Source organism: Triticum urartu, chromosome 3A (assembly GCF_056163025.1).
Source record: "Triticum urartu cultivar PI428250 chromosome 3A, HENAU_Tu73, whole genome shotgun sequence".
NCBI lineage: Eukaryota > Viridiplantae > Streptophyta > Magnoliopsida > Poales > Poaceae > Triticum > Triticum urartu.
Genome location: NC_141875.1, coordinates 9,571,866 through 9,586,454, shown reverse-complemented (window position 1 = coordinate 9,586,454; position 14,589 = coordinate 9,571,866). Strand labels below are relative to the sequence as shown.

General features: G+C 45.9%; 3 protein-coding genes across 4 annotated transcripts; 1 reads left to right on the top strand and 2 right to left on the bottom strand.

Annotated features, from left to right (window-relative positions):
- Window positions 1-2,549: 2,549 nt before the first annotated feature.
- On the bottom strand, window positions 2,550-3,575 carry LOC125547571 (putative glutathione S-transferase GSTU6). The gene has a single exon (XM_048711393.2). The coding sequence runs from the start codon at window positions 3,456-3,458 to the stop codon at window positions 2,742-2,744; it is 717 nt and encodes a 238-aa protein (XP_048567350.2). The 5' UTR covers window positions 3,459-3,575; the 3' UTR covers window positions 2,550-2,741.
- Window positions 3,576-6,751: 3,176 nt separating this feature from the next.
- On the top strand, window positions 6,752-9,516 carry LOC147977728 (uncharacterized). The gene is made up of 4 exons (XM_087514520.1): window positions 6,752-6,983; window positions 7,065-7,681; window positions 8,702-9,083; window positions 9,364-9,516. The coding sequence occupies exons 1-4, from the start codon at window positions 6,753-6,755 to the stop codon at window positions 9,514-9,516; spliced, it is 1,383 nt and encodes a 460-aa protein (XP_087370646.1). The 5' UTR covers window position 6,752.
- Window positions 9,517-11,313: 1,797 nt separating this feature from the next.
- On the bottom strand, window positions 11,314-13,028 carry LOC125542332 (uncharacterized). Of its 2 annotated transcripts, XM_087516428.1 has the most exons (3): window positions 12,766-13,028; window positions 12,368-12,589; window positions 11,315-12,298 (listed from the first exon to the last, which is right to left on the bottom strand). In XM_087516428.1, the coding sequence occupies exons 1-3, from the start codon at window positions 12,823-12,825 to the stop codon at window positions 11,561-11,563; spliced, it is 1,020 nt and encodes a 339-aa protein (XP_087372554.1). In that variant the 5' UTR covers window positions 12,826-13,028; the 3' UTR covers window positions 11,315-11,560. The 2 variants fall into 2 exon arrangements, with proteins under 2 accessions (XP_048561277.2, XP_087372554.1); XM_048705320.2 differs by having other exon boundaries at window positions 11,314-12,589.
- Between the last annotated feature and the right edge of the window lie 1,561 nt (window positions 13,029-14,589).

Genomic DNA, 14,589 nt, shown 5'->3' with positions numbered 1-14,589 from the left:
CAAGCCAGCGATATTGAGAAGCACATTGAGAGATTTTCCCAGAAATGACATGCCGTGAAGGGTTCCGATGCGAAGTTGCTGAAAGGGACCGCAAACATAACGCACGCCTTTTTTCTTGCTTTTCAGAAGACAAGGAACATGACACAGTATTTTTCTGGATTTCCACAAGACAAGGATCAGGACCACAGCAAACATCCCGTACTGTGCTTGCCATGTTAAAATTTATTCTAGAGTCTTTTTTATCAGATTGACTATGTATTTGGTACTGCTGGTTTGATTTCAAGAGATGTCCTATTGTACAGGAGTTGGAAGACAAAAGTACTGATGCAGCCATGGAAGGGGTGGAAGGTAAAGCCATTCTGAGGGATATATGAACAACAAAGAACTTATTAACCTTTTTTTTATAAAACTTGATGATGAATTGGTTACTATAGTCCCGTCAAAATAATTACCATATGTGAAGAATATTTGAAAGAGACATTTTGGAAGTGTGCTTATTTTGGAAGTATCATTAAGAATTTGGTGGCAAGATACGTTTAATAAATTCTTTTTTATATGTGGCAGTGGTGTTTTCCTGCATCACACTGTTGAAGCATGTCTTTATGTACTGATTCTGGATATACCATGATGAATAGTTTCTAATTTCTTTCAAAAGTTGCTTTCAGGGAAAATATTTGACGATGGTTTTTTCTCCCAACCTGGCAAGGTATTTTACTACCTATATTAATTACTGGAAGGTGTGATTTTGCTGGAAGGTTCTACTTGGTACTGATTGCCATACCTACACTGGGGGATCCTTTGCCCAATTTGCAACTAAAACGTGAAACATTCGGAAGGTATGCAAACATGTATCATTGTTTCATGGGAAATGGTATAACCATGGAACAATAGTGCATATATTGAGTGTTGTATCATATTAGCACCCTTTCCATTCTAGACACCTGTCTCTTTGTCATAACGTGGATATAGTATGATGCCTATGGGAAGAAGTGGTGCTTTGATTTTTTTAGGAGCCCCCAACTATCAGGTACTAAATGGAGAAAAGTCCAGAATATTTGAACATGCGATGGTTGTATGATATGTGTGTAATCCCTTCATAAACTGTGTATAAACTTCAAATAATACCTATATCCGCAATGATCTCGTCGACGACTCCTCAACGGGGATCGGCGCCGGCTCAGGTTATCGGCGTGCGGCTACTGAAGGGGATCGTCCTCGGATCCTGGACGTGATCGGCGGCTGGTCCTCAAAGGGATCAGCGCCAGATCAGGGGATCGTCGCCGGATCCTGAACGTGATCGGCGGCGGGTCCTAAACGGATCGGTGGCGTCTCCTGAAGCAGATCGTCCGATGGAGGGCGGCGGCGAACGAGGGCAGAGAGTCGTGCGTGCGAGTGGTTCTCGCTCGAGGGCAGGAGACCTCGCTCGTACCTGCGCACGATTGGGTTTGGTTTTTTTCGCTGGTTAATTTTCGTAGGTTTTTTTTGGGTGCGACGGGAGGTTAGCCCCTGGACTGCGTGGGGGCATCGCTACGAGGTTTTTTGGTTCGCGGTTGGCCACCGTGGCCGGCGTGAAAGCTGACGGACCTTAAGGCCGGTGACGGGTCCGCCACTGCAGCACTGTCTCTGAACTTGGTGGAGATGTGGAAGGAGAGCGGTGGCGCTGTGAAGACCTCGACGTCTGCTGCCGCGACCACAACCATGACCATTGCATCGGTAAGAAAGTTGCTAACTGTATACATATCCCTAGGTTCAGAAAATTAGATCTAGAAAAATTGTGAACCTGAGTTATACTTTGTCTGCAACGATGTACATAGAGCGGTTACTGCTACACTTACCAAGCCAATGATATCGAGAAGCACATTGAGAGATTTTCCCAGAAATCACATGTCGTGAAGGGTTCTGATGCGAAGTTGCTGAAAGGGACCGTAAATTCACCGAGTGTTTTTACAACAATATGATGTCAAAGCGATGATATCTCATAACAAACCAAAAAAGATGCCAATTTAAATGTTATCACACAAGGTTATTTTTCAATGTTATTATCAATATTTTCTTTATGAAATTGCCTTTTGTATTCAATTAATTTGGCTCATTTTGTTGTCTAAGTTGGCTCACTTTTTTATGATGTCGACAGACTATGTTTGTACCTCTAGAGATATTTCAGTCATCGAATCAATCATGTCTGCCCCCAAGAAAACCTTGTTCGTGGACATTGAAGATGCCTTGTTATCAGTCGACGATTTGGAATGCCTTTTGAAAGACGATATGTCCTTACACGATGGTGTAAGGCTAATTGCATAAACTTTGTAATTAATAATTGCAATGAAATTATATATATATAATCTAAATGTTGACTACAAGTGATATGTTCTTACACGACGGTGTAAGACCAATTTAACATATAACTCTTGTAAACTTTTTTAAGAGCCCGCAGCAACGCACGGGCACCTACTAGTAGTACTAGTAATAAACTTTTTCTATTTTCCTCTGCCATTAACTCATTGCAACGTAGATATGCACACCTACAAATTTTATTTTATTTTGCGTAATAGCACCGACAACTTGTTTTGCAAGTTCATTACAAATCACAAAATGAAACCAGATCATTAAAAATGTGACAGACCACACATAAAAAAATTATACTAAGCACCAAGCCCAATCACCCACAGCGCGCGACCCGCCTGGCCAGCTAGCTATAACTGCATCGCCTCGTCTCCATGCCGGCTTGTATAATGGCGTTGTCAATTCGCAGGAGCCTTGACGACGTTCTTCGCGTGTATCATCCTGACGTACTCCACGACCCGGTCGACGTCCGGCAGGAGAGCCTTGGCGGCGTCGAGCTCGCCGAAGCGCTGCAGCCAGGCGGCCAGCAGCGGGGTCCTGCCGGCGTCGCCGAAGAGCCTGTCCCCGGAGATCTCCACGGTGGCGTGCACCAGCGGCACCACGCCGCCCAGCACGACGTCAACGTACCCGACCCGTTCGCCGCCGAAGAAGCAGTCCTTCCTGGCCCCATCGGTGCAGTCGCTCAGCCCCCGCTCCAGCGCGTCCGTGGCCGCCACCACCCGCCTCATCCACCCGGCCCGCTCCTCCTCGGTGCCGGCCCTGTACGCCTTCTCCCACGGCGCCCCCAGCACGTCGTCGGCGTAGGCCGCCCAGAACCGGGCGACGGCGCGCTCGTGGGGGTCGGCGGGGAGCAGGGCTGGGGGCCCGAAGGCCTCGTCGATGTACTGGAGGATGACCTGCGACTCGCAGACGGGGCGGCCGTCGTGGATGAGCACGGGCACGGCGCGGTGGACGGGGTTGCAGCGGAGGAGGAGGTCGCTCTTGCTGCGCAGGTCCTCCTCCACGTAAGAGTAGCTCACGCCCTTGAGGTGCAGCGCCAGCCGCACCCGCGTCACGTACGCGCTCCCCCAGTGGCCCAGCAGCGTCACCTTCTCGTCTCCTCCGCCGCCGGCCATCGACCTCCGACGACTCTGAGTCGTGCACAACTGCGAGTAATGTTCGGGGCTTGGGCTGGGGTGGTGTATACGTCTGCACGCCCTTGAGGTGCACGGCGCGGTGGAGTATGTATGTAGTATGTGTGACTGTGTGAGGGGAGTCAGAGTTTGCTTAGGGATGAATATTCTTCGTCCATGGGAAATGGCTCTTTTTTCTGGAGAAAAATAGTTAAAGAATGTTATCTCCACGCCATCTGATCGAGCTGTCGACCTGCACCGCATTACATATCAGCACGCAGGTACACGACGAGTTCAACGTTTGACTATATATGTGGTTGCCTTGGATACCAAGCCTAGCTACGAGTCTCCCAGCAACGCCGACCTCTTCGGTTTTTTGTCGCTAAAATACCGGTGTTGGTACATATTGATTGATTATTTCAATGGCTGCGTGCATGCATTGTAGCTCAAAGTAAAACTATGGAAGAAACCTTGTTAGTATTTACAGGTCTAATCATCCCTCTTAACTGCTCAAGTGTGGATCACTCATTTCTAATCGTCTAACTTTCCGGCCGGTCACCCATCCTGAACACGCTTAGCTTCGAAATTCTATTCCCCCTAGTTTTCAAGTCTACACTTGTTGTTTTGCTGACAATAGTAACCTTCGGGAGTTTAGCTTGAGCATTAGGTCACACGTTTCACCGTTTGAATTTGAAACTATTATTCTAAAAAAAAATTATGTAGTAACACTAATATTTCTTGAATAAGTAGTTTGACCACAGTTTAACCATAGTTTGACCAGATTTGACCAAAATTCAAAAAACTAAAATAATTATTTAATATCACTAATATTCTTGAATAATTATTTAGTAACACTAATATTTCTTGGATAAGTAGTTTGACCATAGTCTGACCAAAATTCAAAAAAAACTGAAATTTGAGCATATCTTTTTTTTTTCCTATTAGAATTTAAGGATTCTAAAAATTTGCAAACAGTCCTATGGCTGTCAAAATCGGATGCAGATTTTCATGCCGAACATTTTGATATATTATACGATATTTTTCGACATCGTATGCAAAAGATATAGTCGTTTTACTTTTTCATTACACTTTTTTGCAAAACATGTCCAAATTTAAGTTTTTAAATTTTCCTAACTAGTAGATGTAGTAACGTAACTACATCTCGAAGGATTTTAATTTTTGAAGTTTTTATCATTTCCTTTTGTTTTTTTCAAAACTGAAATGGCGATACACGCGGAGGGGGGGGGGAGTTTGAAAAGTGTCGGTTAAGACTCCTTTACTGCCGGTTTGTGACACAAACCGGTACTAAAGGAGCTCGTGGGGCCCCGGTCTAACGTCAGCCTGCCACCACCCCTTTAGTACCAGTTCGTGGCACGAACCGTACTGAAGGTTCAACACGAACCAGCACTAATGCATAGCCGTTCGAACCGACACTAATGGTTACATTAGTACCGGTTCAGTTACAAACCGGGACTAATATGCTTCACATTAAGTCCTTTTTCTACTAGTGAGAGAACACTTCTTGCTTCCCTGCCAATTGCGGCGACCGAGGTTGTACTTTGTTAGCCAACACGTACCACATGAAAATCTTACTCCATCCATTCACAAATATAAGATGTTACGTAATATTGGTGGCATAATGGATTGTCACCAAGGCACGTGTCTTCCTATAAGTAATTGTTAGTAGTAATTGACAAACCGCCCTTGGTTGGGAAATTCTCTTTAACGCTCATCATCCTCTTTCAGAAAGGCGTGTCATTGGTGTTGTAGTATCAAAATAAAGAAGACAGAAGAAACACAAATAATCCTTTTAGATCTATTGCAATGTGGGAGACCCACTTATATACATGTTGAAGGGGTGTGTTGGAAGACATCTCTTCCCCAACAGACACCTTCTGGAAGGCATCCCTCCCATATAATTGATCACATGTTTTTATTTCTCAACACCCCCCTTGATCAATTCGTCATATGTATATTGCAAACTGAAAACTTCTTCAAAAACCCTATGCGAAAAATTGAGGAGAAACCTTATAATAATATGCCATCGAAAACTCCTTTAAAACTCAGTGGGAAAATATAAGGAGAAACCAATATGACATATATCCGCACTTGTATTTATATTGTCTCGTTAAAAACCTTATTTGAGAAACCATCATGGAAAACTCATAAAGGAAAAAAGAGTACAATATAAGTGATTTGAGGATCACCAACGGGTTATAACTTGGGATTTTCTCCCCCTGAACTTTGCAAACCGCAAGAATATCTCATACCAATTCGGCAAACCTAGTTATGGAATATAAACATTGATAGAGATATTGTGAATATCATAATAATCTGTTTGCATATTATCCTCTTACATTTCTGTAATTCACAAGGATAAATATAACCCATAAGCAATACAAGTGACATTATCTTGGTAGATAATGATAATCTCCACATGATATCACATGTGGCCAATCATTCTATGAAGTCATCCACATTTTCTGATGCTTCAAATAAAATAGAATGATCACTGGAAGGACTCATTTAGAGTCTATTATGAATATTTCCTTCAAAATACTCTTCCAGCAAACCTAGCCTTTGATATGGCATTGTGGGATCAGATAATTAGCCACTATCAATATATCAAACCATGGTCCCATCTTGATTTTCCGAATAAAATTGATCATGACCCTTTGTTCCCTGGATATATTCGAGGATATTTCTTACACAAATGTTATACTTTTCGGGGAATTGCACTCTCAGTAAACTGCCAAAAACTATAGTGTCGGGCCTGACATATTTTGCAAGATATATATGAGTGCTTCGATGGTATTTAGATATGGCAATTTATGCCCCACTATCACTTCACCATCTCCCCTATGTCTCAAGGATTTGTATCCCATATTAGGTATAATATGACCATATGTGTTATTGATATAATATATCCATATTGAACTTCTCCAATACTTCTGGATATATGAAGACCGATATATTAGGGGTATATGCTCAGGTCATAAACTTAGCATAATTTTTTTTAACCCAAAAATCCCGAAGTATGGGCCGTCCCACTGTGCGAACGATTGGGGGAGAGGGTACGCGCGGTCGCTCCACAGTGAACTATGCGCCAAATAGGATCCGCTGACGCATCAACTCGACAGGCACGCGCGTCGCGATCAACGTTCAGGGGGAGAAAAGATTATCACTCGTGTGATTAGGAGAGGACCTCAACCAAAAGATTATCTTCTTCTTCTTCTTCTTCATCTTCTTCAGTGTGTATCCTCCTCCATCCCGCGGTTGCGTCACTGTCAGTGGTTCATGAGGATGAGGCAGGCTGCTGCTTGCTCTGCCTCTGCTGGACGGGACAGGGGTTCGCCGGCGACGGTGGGCAAACTAGCTATGCACGAAGCAACTGGAGCCGGAGGAGGAGGAGGAAGTGGCGGCTCGGTCGTCGTGCCGGCGGTAGGCGCCTGGCGAGCCGTAAAGATGGACATGCGCGTGCTCCAGTGCCCCCTCTGCACCCTCCCCCTCAAGCCGCCCGTCTTGCAGGTTCCTTTCTTTTCTTCTCGACGCTCGATCGATCTTCTGGCCGGTCCACCCCACCCGTACAAATTTCTCCGGTCTGTGCAGTGCAAGGGCGGGCACGTGGCCTGCGGCGTCTGCCTCGCCGAGCCGTGTCGGAGGTGCGAGCACGGCGGCGGCTTCGACGTCCGCAGCACGGCGATGGACGCCGTCGTCTCCGCGGCCAGGGTCGAGTGCCCCCACGACGGCTGCCGGACCTACGTCGCCTACCACGAGCTCGGCGACCACCGGAGCGCGTGCCCGCGCGCGCCCTGCTCCTGCCCGGAGCCCGGCTGCAGCTTCGCCGCCCCACCGCGGGCGCTCCTCGTCCATCTCTTCGTCCTGCACTCGATGCCGGCGCACAAGTTCCAGTACGGCGAGGACTTCCGGCTCCTGGTGCCGGCGTCGGAGCCGTCACGGCGGCTGCTCATCGGCGGAGACGACGGCCGCGCGTTCCTCCTCTCCACGGGCGCGCTCGGCGCGGCCACCGCGGTGTCGGTCGTGTGCGTCCGTGCCAGCGCCGTCCTGCGGCCTGAGTACTCGTGCAAGATGTGGTCGATCATGCCGCCCAGCCAGGACCTCGTCATGGTGAAAACCAAGGTGACGAGCAGCGTATCTCCCGGCGCGGTGGCCGCCGCGTCGTTCTTGACGGTGCCGCCGAGGTACTATCGGTGCCGCCTCTCAATGTCCGCATTGACAAGATTTAACACTCTTCGCTCGATCCAAATCTATAGATGTAGTTTAATGTATGTCCGAACGAATTATTGTTTTGGTGATCAATAGTAGTAGTACTATTTTGGTGATCCAGCGATGAGTAGCTAGCTGACCTAAAAATGCTGTCTGGCTGTTTATGAAGGCAATGTCGACTCTCTGATAATGTTGTCTTGTTATTTGTTATTTCAAGCCCACCAGTTCCAAAAGACTTGAGTGAAAATACACCCAAAAAAGGGAGAAATCATGAAGTCTTATTAAGAAAATATTCTTGTTAATCCAAAAAGTCTATTTTGAATAAGCATTTCCAGCGACTCTTTTGATGTTTATTATGTTGAGTATGCATTTCCATCGAGTCTTTTCATGTTTATTTCTACAATCGAAGGGTGTTGTGCAGTGGATTGTAACTCTGCGAATTGAGGCAGTTCCAGTTTTGATTTGCCGAAAGGTTGGCTGATTTTCCAATTCACTACTCAAACCATCCAAAAATATGAAATTCAGACGGGTACAACAAGCCAGGGCTACGCTGAAAAAATTATAAGGAAACAAACATAGTTATGTGGTATATGTTGACAAATCTTTTCAATAAAATAGGTCATCATAGAATAGAATGTGATACGCTGTAGTGCTACTGCAATTTTGAAAACGAACACGCAAATATTTTCTTTCTTTCTAATTGGATATCCAAGAGCGAGACATAGGAGATTCATCTCGTCCAAAACTGATATATATTTACCAAACATGTCATATTTTTAAATATGCAATCCAATCTACAACTTTAGATATTTTTTCGATAGCTCTACCATTTCATTTGCATTTCTTGCTATTGTTACTTAGAAGATGATAATAAATGAAAAAAAATATCAGGTTGAAAATTCTATAAACTAGAGCAAAAAATACAAAAAACAAACCCGAAAGTTTTACACGATTAAAAGATCTAATTTAGGCCGGAGTTCACCAGGCCAAAAGGGGTGTTTGACCGTGAAACGCTAAAGCGACCCTACAACACTTGTGGGCAACACAACTGGATGGAGGGTGTCGGCCTCAGCTTCCTCCTCCATCAGAGCCGCGGACGCCTCCTCGTCGTCGGAGTCCATCGCCGAACAGGCAAATCGCCTAACACCTCGCGGGCGTGGTGGGTGGGCAGCCACCGGTATCCTCGCCTGCGTGGTCGGAGTCCTGGAAAGCTTGGCCAGGAGCGGGATGGAAGTTGTCGCGGCGAAACCCTCTCTTTCCTATGGAGGAATGGCCTTTCTAGCGATGGAGCAGCGGCTGTGGGCAGAGGAGTGGCGCATGACGGCGAAAGGGGAGGTAGCGTTCTGCCGCGCGTGGGTCGAATCTGGGCAGGGAAAAGACGTTTCTCGCCTGACAATGATGGTTCACGCGCCACTTTTTCTTCCGCCAGAGCCCCAAAGTGCCCCCAATATGCTGGGTTCGGTCTGGGATCACCGGGCTAAAAAATGACGCAAACAAGCGAAATTCGGTCCCAAAACATGACTAGATGAAATTTTTTTGCGCCGGCGGAAAAAAGGCGTTTTCGAGGGGTGTTGGGGCTGCGGCTGGAGATGCTCTTATCCACTACGTTTGGCCCTGCAACAATTCTTATAGTCCAGCTGGTTCTCCTGTTGAACAAACAACTGTACCGTACTCAACGCAGCGTGAAAGTCATACACAGTCCCCCTTGAAAGGCTATGGCTGCTCGGTGCAGCTATGCAATGCCATGTCCCGTCGCTCGTCGGGAACCGTCGTGCTGCAACTTCAGCCGGTGGCAGGCACGCCTTGCGACGCACGCCCTGCATTGAAGGTCTAGAAGTAATTGTACAAGAAGGTAAACAAAATCTGTCAGTATTCCATCATCCATCTATTCCAATCCAACCGTTAAACTCCGCGACAACGGCCCATTAGTTTTAGTTAGTTGAGGCTTAAATAACTCAAAAATATCCAAACATGATGAGTCAGTTTGGATTAGTTGGATTTAACGTACCAAAAAACTAGCCCACACTAGAGGAGTTTATTTAGGTTAGTCTTTCTGGACCCACTAAAAAAATAGTAAAAAAAGTTACCTCGCCCATTCAAATAGGGTCCAAAGTAGTCAAATTATTAAGAAATAATATTTATTGTCAATCTAACCCTACCATCCAAACATCTCTTTGGTTAAAATTAGTTTAAAGTTAGTTTAGGATTAAAATATAACTCTAACCTCTAACTTAGTTAGAGTATTCAAACAGGTCCGTGACACTATTTTCTGCAGTAACGAGCACTTCATGCTCGATCAATTCTCGTGATCCGTTACTTTGATTGGCAGATCTTATTTTGCTTCCGTTGAATTGTTCTATCTAATGATGTGTCCACATAAATTTTACGCACACGCACCGAAGGGAGGGGTGCGACCCATACCTCATAGGTGGAGGAAATTTCACAAGCTGGAATCATGCACGCCCAAAAGAGTAGTCATGTGGAATTCAGCCCGCAAGGAGGCCGTGGCAACAGAAGAGGATGGGATAATGGCCAAGATCAAGATAATATAATCTACTCCTTCCATCTAGAATTATTTGTCACTTAAATTGATGTCTGGTGGTCATATTCAATTAATACTCATCACCTTCAACAGCAAGCATCAAGGCACCGTAACAAAAATCAAAGCAAATTTATTAGTTTGGCAAATTTCCTTAATTGCACATTGAGTGTGTCAAAAATGATTGAAGTAGAAGATCGGATCCATGTAAAAATTGGGCTTAGAAATGGAATGTATACCAAATTGATAACATCGCAATAAGATTATTTTTCTTTTTGAAAAAAATGAAACTTTATAGAAAACATATGGATGGACTAAATCTTCAAAGTTGACATGAACCTAATACTCTCTTCATTTTTATATACAAGGCCACTATGAAATATACATTTTGCATCTATATAAGGCCACCAACAGTAATCGAGGTAAAATTAATGATATTTTCTCGTACTAAGAATCTGTTTAATACTTGCATGCATGCATGCGGAGTATTAATCCCGGTAAACAAGAAGAAAAGTTGACTTGGGGGGGGGGGGGGGGGGGCACCCTACGCCGTGAACCTTCCAGTGGTCTAGGACTTTGACAAGTATTGAGAGCATGCTCATCATCAAATGACATCGAGCTGGGCATGAGGAAGATCTGAAACAAGTGTTGGGAGGTACTACAATGCATTACTGCTGTCTGAACTTTATTACAAAAGAAAACAACTATATCTATACCTTCAGACTTTGGAACCATGGGAGCACATACTATGATATTCGAAAACAGCCATGTCTATTCTTGTCAACTGGTTCACTCAACATGTTGTGTGGTTGATTGGGTGAGCGTCAGGAGGCGCAAGTCTGGCCCTAGAGGTCCTCAGCAAGATAAGGATACCATTATGCAAGGATCAAGGTTGGGTTTTTGGTAACCATTTTCAAATTTCAGGCTCTATGGAGCTTAGCAATTTCCGCGGCTCTTTTGGATTTTCATGTGAGGTTGATTGTGTTTGGCTTGCATGAGCCTTAATCAGTTTCAATAACCTGCACTTCTGATTTTATTTGATTTTGAAATTAGTCGGAAGATACTCCCTTCGTCGTCGCACAAGTAGTATGAAAAACATGGAGTAGTCTATTATCTTACACACTTGCATCCGAGAGATGATTCATCATTGCATCTACATGCTTTACATCCAAACATGCATCAAAACATACCATGGAGTAGTTGGTTGCTACTCACTCCATTCCGAATTACTTGTCGCAGGTATGGATGTATCTAGACGTTACATCCATTTCTACGATGAGTAATTTGGAACGGAGGGAGTAGTTACTTAAACCATTATCAACAATGTAATTAAACTAAATCAGCGGCGGGATTGGATTAGTCCGTCGGGGTGTCGGCGGCACTTGTCGATGCGGACGCGGAGACGAACGCTTCCTCCGGGCTGCATGTCCATGGTCGGCACGGTCAAGTACCTGCCACCCAGCTCCACGGCCGCCTCCTCGGAGATGACCGCGCAGCTCCTCGCCCAGTCCTCCATTATCAACACAGGACTCCTGCCGCCGTTCTCCGGATCCATGGGCGGGATCGTCCACAGCTTGCACCAGTTCATCCATGGACCCGCCCCCGCGCTCCCCCGAACGCACACCACCTTGACGGCCCGCTCTCCCCCGGCGCGCTCGCTGGCGACGAGGAGGAACAGGTGCTCCCCCTCGTCCGGGTCCTCCGCAGCCAGAAGGCGGCGCCGCTCCGTGGCCTGCATCTCCAGCGGGTGCGCCTTGCCGAATGTGATGGTGGTGACGAGCCAGTGGTGGTGCAAGGCGAGGTGGTCGGAGAGCGCCGGCGGGGAGCCGAGGAATAAGCAGTCCGGCTCGGGGCAGCGGCATGGCGCGTGCGGGCACTCCAGCTGGTGGTCGGCGGCCTGGCAGTAGGCCACCCGGGTCCGGCAGCCGTACGCCGCGTAGGGGCACGGCACCTTCATCGCCAGGACATACGGGTCCAGCCAGTGGATGTGCTCGTACACGCCGCCGTGGACGCACAGCTGACAGTTGTTGGAGTGACCGGCGGCGCAGCTGCCGCACGCCGCGTGCTTAGCCCCGCACTGCAAAAAAATCATCGAACTAATACCACGCATCGCATCGCATGGAGGAGAAGATGGACGGACGAATACCTGGTACACGGGAGGTTTCAAGGGTGAGAAGCAGAGTGGGCAGTCAAGAAGGGGCTTGTCGATCTCGACGGCCACCTTGGGTCTGGCGGCGTCGCCGGCCGCGGCCACTACCATCGCTGTCGCTCCGCTGGTTTCTCGTCCCGCCGAGGCTTCTTGCTTGACTTGCAGGATGTCGCTGTCAGTGTCGGTGAACCTCGCCTTCTTGCCGCCGTGATCCATCTTCTTCTCTTGTTGGGTCAGCAGGGCAACAAAAACCACATCAATCAAAGCCAGCTCTTGATTTCGAAGTAGAGTAGCACAGATACTAGTGGCAGCCACCCCTGGGCACAAGAAAGAAAGAGGAAAAAAGCAGAACAAGAACTAGTGAGAGACCTGGAGGGGATGATAAAGGAGCAAACCTCTCGACTCGGGTGAGCTTGCTGCGAGGATGGATGGAGATGGAGAGAGTTTGAGTGCATCCTCCTTGCAGCCCTGGGCAACGATGAGAGGGGAGGGGAGGCAAGAGGAGGAGATCTTCCTTCCTTTACACCACACAATGAAGATGAAGGCCAAGCCAAGGCAGAAAGCTAGTAGGCAGTAGGAGTAGTACTGTGCTCCTCTCCAGCCAGCCAGTCTGCACACCGATCGAAGCTCTTTCCCCAGATGGTCCAACACCTTTCCTTGCTTTACTGCCAAGGCCAAGCAAGCAAGCAAGCACGCCACGCCACGCCACATTTATTCATTGTGCTTCATTTTGCTGTTCACCGGTGCAGCTTGGTGCCATCGTGTCAGGGACATTTGGTGGACAGGGAAACACGTCCGACTCACCCAAGTCATATTTCAGTAGGCAGTGAAGCTTTGGCTATTTTTTATATAAATGAAATTGGCTCAAATGAAGCTCAAATAAGAATAGCCAACACCAACCCACGAAAAAAAAAATATTGGCAAACAGCAAGGTTATACTCTATAAGACTAAAGCTATGCCTAAGCGAGAGAAAAAACCCGAAAGTGATCAAATCCGCAGTCGACAACTACAATAGTGATCAAATCCGCATCCTCCATCTCATGGCATTACAAGGATAACAAGGTTTTTCAATAGAAACGCCTTCAAGAAGGGAGTTATGCTCAAGCGCCGTCGTCACCGAATCCAACCACCATAGGTCAGAATCTAGGTTTTCAACCTGAAGAACTATTCGGAGCATATCCGAACAATACCTTCAAAAAGATAAAGACGCAAAAACATCATCATTGTCAGATATAACCAACTCGAGTCAGACCAAGGTTTTCAGCCTAAAACCCGAGACTGGGTGCTCAAGAAGCATCGTCATTAGAGTAAATCATGTATTTTCGGCACCACTTTTTCGCAATCCTAGCAGCTTCATGAGTTGGGTTAGAAAACCGATCGCCGCTGCTGCACAACCATATCCTATGCGGAAGCCGCCGTCCATAGATTGTATCTCACCGTTGAGACAACCACCAGTTCTCACTAGTAGAAAACGGAGTTTTAAAACCGGTTCGTAAGGGCCTTTAGTGCCGGCTCAAGTGTGGATCACTCATTCCAAATCATCTATCTTCCCGACCGGTCACCCATCCCTCTCACTACTACAGCCCAAGCACGCTTAACTTTTGGATTCTATTCTCCTTCGTTTCCAAGTCTGCACTTGTTGTTTTCCTGACAATAGTAAGATGTCAATCCTATTAACCCTCAGGAGTTTAGCTTGAGCATGAAGTCACACATTTCACTGTTTGAGTTTGAAACTATTATTCTAAAAAACAGTAATTATTTAGTAATACTAATATTTCTTGAATAAGTTTGACCATAGTTTGACCACAGTTTGATCATAGTTTGAACAGATTTGACCAAAATTCAAAAAATTGAAATAATTATTTAGTAACACTAATATTCTTGAATAATTATGTAGTCAAATTAATACTTCTTGAATAAGTAGTTTGACCAGATTTAACAATTTTTTTAAAAAAAACTTAAATTTGACCATATCTTTTTTTCCTTTTGGATTTTGAGGATTCTAAAAAATTGCAAACAAGCCGTAGGCAGTCTTCATCGGATGCGGATTTTCGTGCTGAATTTTTTGATATATTATACGTTTTTTTCCGACATCATATGCAAAAGTTATAGCCGTTTTACATTTTCCCTACACTTTTTGCAAAACATGTCCAAATTTAAGTTTTCAAATTTTCCTAACGTGTAGATGTAGTAATATAACAACCTCTCGAAGGATTTT

Excerpts from the sequence above, each read along its gene's own strand:
- LOC147977728 (XM_087514520.1), top strand. The coding sequence starts at position 6,753 with ATGAGGATGAGGCAGGCTGCTGCTTGCTCTGCCTCTGCTGGACGGGAC. Across the intron at positions 7,682-8,701 it reads TATCGGTGCCGCCTCTCAAT|CGACCCTACAACACTTGTGG; the intron begins GTCCGCATTGAC and ends GAAACGCTAAAG. Across the intron at positions 9,084-9,363 it reads TTTCTCGCCTGACAATGATG|CGTGAAAGTCATACACAGTC; the intron begins GTTCACGCGCCA and ends TACTCAACGCAG.
- LOC125547571 (XM_048711393.2), bottom strand. The coding sequence starts at position 3,458 with ATGGCCGGCGGCGGAGGAGACGAGAAGGTGACGCTGCTGGGCCACTGG.
- LOC125542332 (XM_048705320.2), bottom strand. The coding sequence starts at position 12,825 with ATGCACTCAAACTCTCTCCATCTCCATCCATCCTCGCAGCAAGCTCAC. Across the intron at positions 12,590-12,765 it reads AAGCTCACCCGAGTCGAGAG|AAGATGGATCACGGCGGCAA; the intron begins GTTTGCTCCTTT and ends CAACAAGAGAAG.